The 5,000-nt window shown below is 45.4% G+C and overlaps 2 protein-coding genes across 2 annotated transcripts in view; both read right to left on the minus strand.

Moving 5' to 3' along the window:
- The window catches only part of LOC122251777 (putative neural-cadherin 2), a 144,138-nt gene that overhangs the window by 139,086 nt on the left and 52 nt on the right, over positions 1–5,000 (minus strand). Inside the window, exon 1 of the mRNA XM_086551377.1 lies at positions 2,704–5,000. This exon is cut by the window's right edge and continues 52 nt beyond it. Coding sequence (XP_086407503.1) covers positions 2,704–4,999 — 2,296 coding nt within the window. The 5' untranslated portion in view covers position 5,000. The remainder of the gene's footprint in view (positions 1–2,703) is intronic.
- Positions 4,999–5,000, minus strand: part of LOC122251773 (uncharacterized) — a gene marked incomplete in the record, with an annotated part of 51,085 nt that continues 51,083 nt past the window's right edge. The window contains 1 exon segment of the mRNA XM_086551717.1: positions 4,999–5,000. This exon segment is cut by the window's right edge and continues 96 nt beyond it. Coding sequence (XP_086407843.1) covers positions 4,999–5,000 — 2 coding nt within the window.

The raw sequence follows: 5,000 nt of genomic DNA on the forward strand, positions 1-5,000 counted from the left end.
GGCAACTGCTCATGTAATTAATCACTGTAAACACATATTTTCCATTTCATGCCAGGAATATCAGTCATGCCTGATCATACTAAACACTATTAAATGTTTTGTCACCATTTCCAGAGATAAAACACAGCTGATAGTTAATCAAAATCATATATTTTGCCATTTCTCCGACTATCAGACCGTTTATTATCTGTCCTCTTTTGATTGGCAGAATCCGCATATATCCACAGGCAGATATAGCAGATTTCCATAGCATCGATTAGCAGATTACAGTGCTCTGTTTGGGGAGAATGTTTGCATGTTTGAATGTTTGATTCCCAGTCTAGGGAGGGAGGGAGGGAATCATCCGATAAAACACGTGGATAGATAGATATGTGTGACTGTGGGGATAGGTGTGTCCCTATTCGGCGGTGGGTTTTGTTATTAATGCTGTGGGGATGAACTTGCATAGATCGAGTATTTCACATCATGTTCGTGTCTACTTCTGATGTGTGAGTAGAGGGTAAAAAAAAAATAATAATAAAAAAAAAAAAAATAAAAAAAAATAAATAAAATAAATAAATAACATATGCATTAAATTGTAATCAAATTTACCATCGAACCGAGGCTCCGAATATGAATGTAAATCACTGATGGAAGTGCCACTTCGACGCCAAATTATGGAAATTTCGTGCAACCTCTGTGCTGGCAGCTTGACCCGACCATGGCACTGCTGTTGCTGCTGCTTGATGTCTTTCTCGACTTGACGTGGTAATCTAACTCAAGCTTTATGGCTGGTGATCATAAGAGCTTTATGGAAAAGCCGTCTCATCCCCATTCGCCATCTCCCTACCCTCGACCCGCCCGGAGAGGCATTCGGAATCAGCACGAGCGAAATAGAGGGGCATTAGTGAGAGCCCCTGCTAATCGGCATACCCTTCCCCTCTCCTCCTCTCCTCTCCTCTCCTCTCCCCTCCCCCCCTAAAAAAAAATAAAGAGCTTGACGTCAAAATATCACCCAGGCAGTTACGGAGATTAGAGAGCAAACGATATGTGGAGCGCGGGAGTTGAGAGCTAAGCGAGTCCCGGATGTAAATCAGCTGAGTGCCACGCCATTACCCCGTGTGTCACCCCAAAGCACCCCGGGGGAGCCGAAAATTTATATGTAAACTTTGGCAACATTATTTAGGGTCGGTCAGATAATTAGTATTCTTAAGAGGGGAAGGTTCAAGTACAGGGCTTAATTAGAGATAAATTAACCGATTATGGGGTTTATATACGTCGAAAGGCAGTGCTATAACAGTGGCTCCCTCTCTCGTTGATAATCTAAGCTTCAGACACGGAGGGAATCTTGCGACTTCCGTAAGCATGTCATGAATCTTCTTTGGAAACAGGGAAGTGGGAGTGAGGGATGGACGCACAGAGAAGAGACAGGATATAGATGCTAGGAAATTTCTCTTCGTCTCTCTCTCTCTCTCCCTCTCTCTGTCTCTCTGTCTCTCTCTCTCTCTTTCTCTCTCTCTCTCTCTCTGTCTCTCTGTCTCTTCTCAGATCTTCATCTGCTCCATTCTCCATCCCATCTCGCTCCATGACATCCACTCTTTCTCTCTCGGCTCTCTCTCATTCTACTCTCTCTCTCTCGGGTCTCGTCTCATTCTTCTCTGCTCTCTCTCTCTCTTCTCCTAAATATCTATTATATATATATATATATTTTTATATATATATATTATATATATATAAATATATATATATTATATATATATAGATAGACACATTGATGAATATATAAACAGAATTACACACACAGACACATATATGCATATATAAACATACATAAACACCAACAGGCACACATTATATGTACATGCATTTATTGCATATATATATTATATAATAATATATATATTTTATATATATATATTATATATATATTATTAGATATATATATATGCTATATTTGCATATTTATATCATATATATAGTTATATTTATATATATATATATTTAAGATATATATATACCTATATATCGGCATATATATATGCCTATATATATTATATAGGATAGAGAGGATTTATATATAATATATAATGCTATACAATAGATTATATGTATGCAATTATATATGTGTTATATATGCCCCATGTTTACACTATGCACACACACATACACACACACACCACAAACACTCACACACACACACACACACACCACACACACCAACACTGACACACACACACACACACACACACTAACACACACACAACACAACACCACACACACACACACACACCACACCCACCCACTTCACACCTATATTTATATATATATATATATATATAAAGTATATATAGAGAAGAGAGAGAGAGGAGAGAGAGAGAGAGACGAGAGAGAGAGAGAGAGAGACAGAGAGAGACAGAGAGAGAGAGAGAGAGAGAGAGACAGAGAGAGAGAGAGAGAGAGACAGAGAGAGAGAGAAAGATAGAGAGACCGAGAGAGAGAGAGAAAGCTAGAGACACACACACACACACACACATAGAGAGAGAGAGAGAGAGAGAGAGAGAGAGAGAGAGAGAGAGAGAGAGAGAGAGAGAGAAAGGGGAGAGGAATAGAATGGAGGAAGAGACGAACACCTGAGCAGGTATAAACAGAGCTACAAAGATACACAAATTTATAACTACATGTAAGCACAGATGCAGCACCAACCGCACAGCCGACTCTACGCACCTGCCTCTCCGTTTTCCTGCATGTCGCCGTAAACGGTCGTGTTGGGGAAGACTGGGGCATTGTCGTTGATATCCTTCACCACGACTGTCACCTCGGTCTCCACCACATGTTCTCTCCCACGCCCTCGCCCTCCTTTCCTTCCCCGCCAGCGTCTGTCATCCCTGAGACGGCCACTGTAGCTGCGGTCCCCCTCCTCGTACCAGCCGCTGTCTCTCCGTCGCCAGCCGCCGTCTTGCTGTCTCTCGTGCCATCTCTCGGCCTCGTCTCCGTCGGTCTCGGGCCAGAACGCCCACAGATCGGGGCAGGAGTCCTCGATCTGAAGTGGCGTCTGCAGTTCCACATCGCCGAGGGACGAACCAGCAGCGCGGGTGTCCCTGGTGACGGGGGAATCGAGGCTTGAATTCGCTTGCTTGAATCGGAGGGTTTGGTTGGAGTCCTTCTCGAGGGCTGATGCTTTATCGTTGGACGAATGCTTTTGGGCGGGGGATACCTGGGTGTCATTGGGTGCAGTAAGGATGGGGAGTAGAGTCCTAGAGTCCTTTGTTGTGGTGTTGGATTGGGGATGCCTATCCTTCGCAGGCGAGGAGGAACTCTCTTCCTTTGTGGAAGGCGCTGGGTCAACACCCGTCGTAGGAATCACCGGGACAAGTTTATCCTTTACACTAGATTGGGTTTTCTCAACATCAATTCCATCAGAATTCACATGTCCGTTCACTGAATCGAATAACCTTGCATTTTGGTTGTTCAACGACATTTGCAATAGGTTTTGGTCGCGGCGTTCAAATGGTAGCTTGTTTGATTTAGGTTCTATCGATGCTTCTTCAACCATTTTAGCAATCTCTTTCGGCTGCCAAGAGGAAGTACTCAATTGCACCAAGTTCCCAACTGGAGTTCTGTAAGTTTCCTCCGTGGCCACAGAGTCTCCCAAGGCCTCATGCCTCACTGCAGTGTCCTCAAAGAGCGAATATGATCCTTTATGCGACGGAGACTTCGTCCTTCGTTCGGACGATATCTTTTCAGGAGGTATCGTTACGTCCAGAAAGGCGGTCGGTCTCACGTGAGAGGAAATTCCTGCACTGGTCAAAGGTTTTGCTTCTGCACTTGCGGTTTGGGGACGCGGGGAGTCATTCTGAAGAAGGGTCTCTTTGGTACTTTGGAAGGATGCAGAAGAAGAAACCACCTGGAGATTCGTGGTCGATGAAGAAGGAAGGAGGCCGTTACTATGAGGAATTTGAGATCGACGAATGACTGGCGCGGTGAAGGGCGTCAGAGGGTCGGTGGGAAGGGAGGGGAACAACTCAGTAGAAGATGTCGAAGATCGTGAGTTTTCTGCAGGAGTATTAGGAAATCGGGTCGTTTCTAATGCCATCGAGAGGCGCTCGCTAATTTCCGATGATGGTAATACTTTCTTACGAATGGCTACAGGAGAGGATGATTCTGTGTGAGTTGTAGAAAGATGTTCCGGTTGGGTGGTTGGAGTAGGAGGAGGAGGCTCTGTACTTGAAGCCAGAGCGGGGAAAGGTGGCCGTGTAATATCTGGAATATTTCCTTCTGGCAAGATATTCCCTGGAGGGGCGCTCACACCTGGCGCCAATCGGCCCGGGTGAAAAAGATGGTCCGCCTTCGACAGCGCGTGTGAATACAATCGAGAGATTTTCTTCGGGATTACTTTCATCTTATCGGGTTGTTTCTTTCCACTGTGCGTAGGTTTTTCGTCAAGAGGATTTTCGTTATTTGATAAGAACATTGGCTTTGATTGAGATTTTTCCTTTATTTCGACTTCTAAGAATCCTGCATCCTCCCATCCTAAAGGCGCCTTCTTGATGGAGCCGACGGAGGATGGAGATACAGCCGTCAGCGGTGTCGAAGTTGAGGAATCATCAGAGAGCATGAATGCATTCCCTCGGGTATGCAGATAAGACCCGACGTCTGGATCCGTCCCCTTCGTCATCGGAAACCCTCTCCGATCAATTAGGGATTCTCTCCCACTCCCCGTCGGGATGATTCTGCCTTCCTTCCCACTGTCGGCTTCCCCTGCGATGTCCTCCGGCTTGACATCTGCAAACTTTGGCTGGGATGCAGTTGTCGTCACCTCCGCTGCTGCCTCGCGGGGTTTCACGGCATGCTTCTGCACCATTGATTCATTCTCTCCTCTCGGAAGCGCTGTCTGAGAGAACCTGCGGCTGATACCTGCTTTTCCTCTCTCTTCAGAACCTCTCCCTTCGCCATCAACTTTCTCCTCGGCGGTCGCTTTGCCGCTCGCTCCTCTCACCTCTTTAATTTCCTTCGGCGCCATC

This window comes from Penaeus japonicus, unplaced genomic scaffold (genome assembly GCF_977035675.1).
Source record: "Penaeus japonicus unplaced genomic scaffold, GWHDUDI00000001_assembly GWHDUDI00000025, whole genome shotgun sequence".
Classification (NCBI taxonomy): Eukaryota; Metazoa; Arthropoda; class Malacostraca; order Decapoda; family Penaeidae; genus Penaeus; species Penaeus japonicus.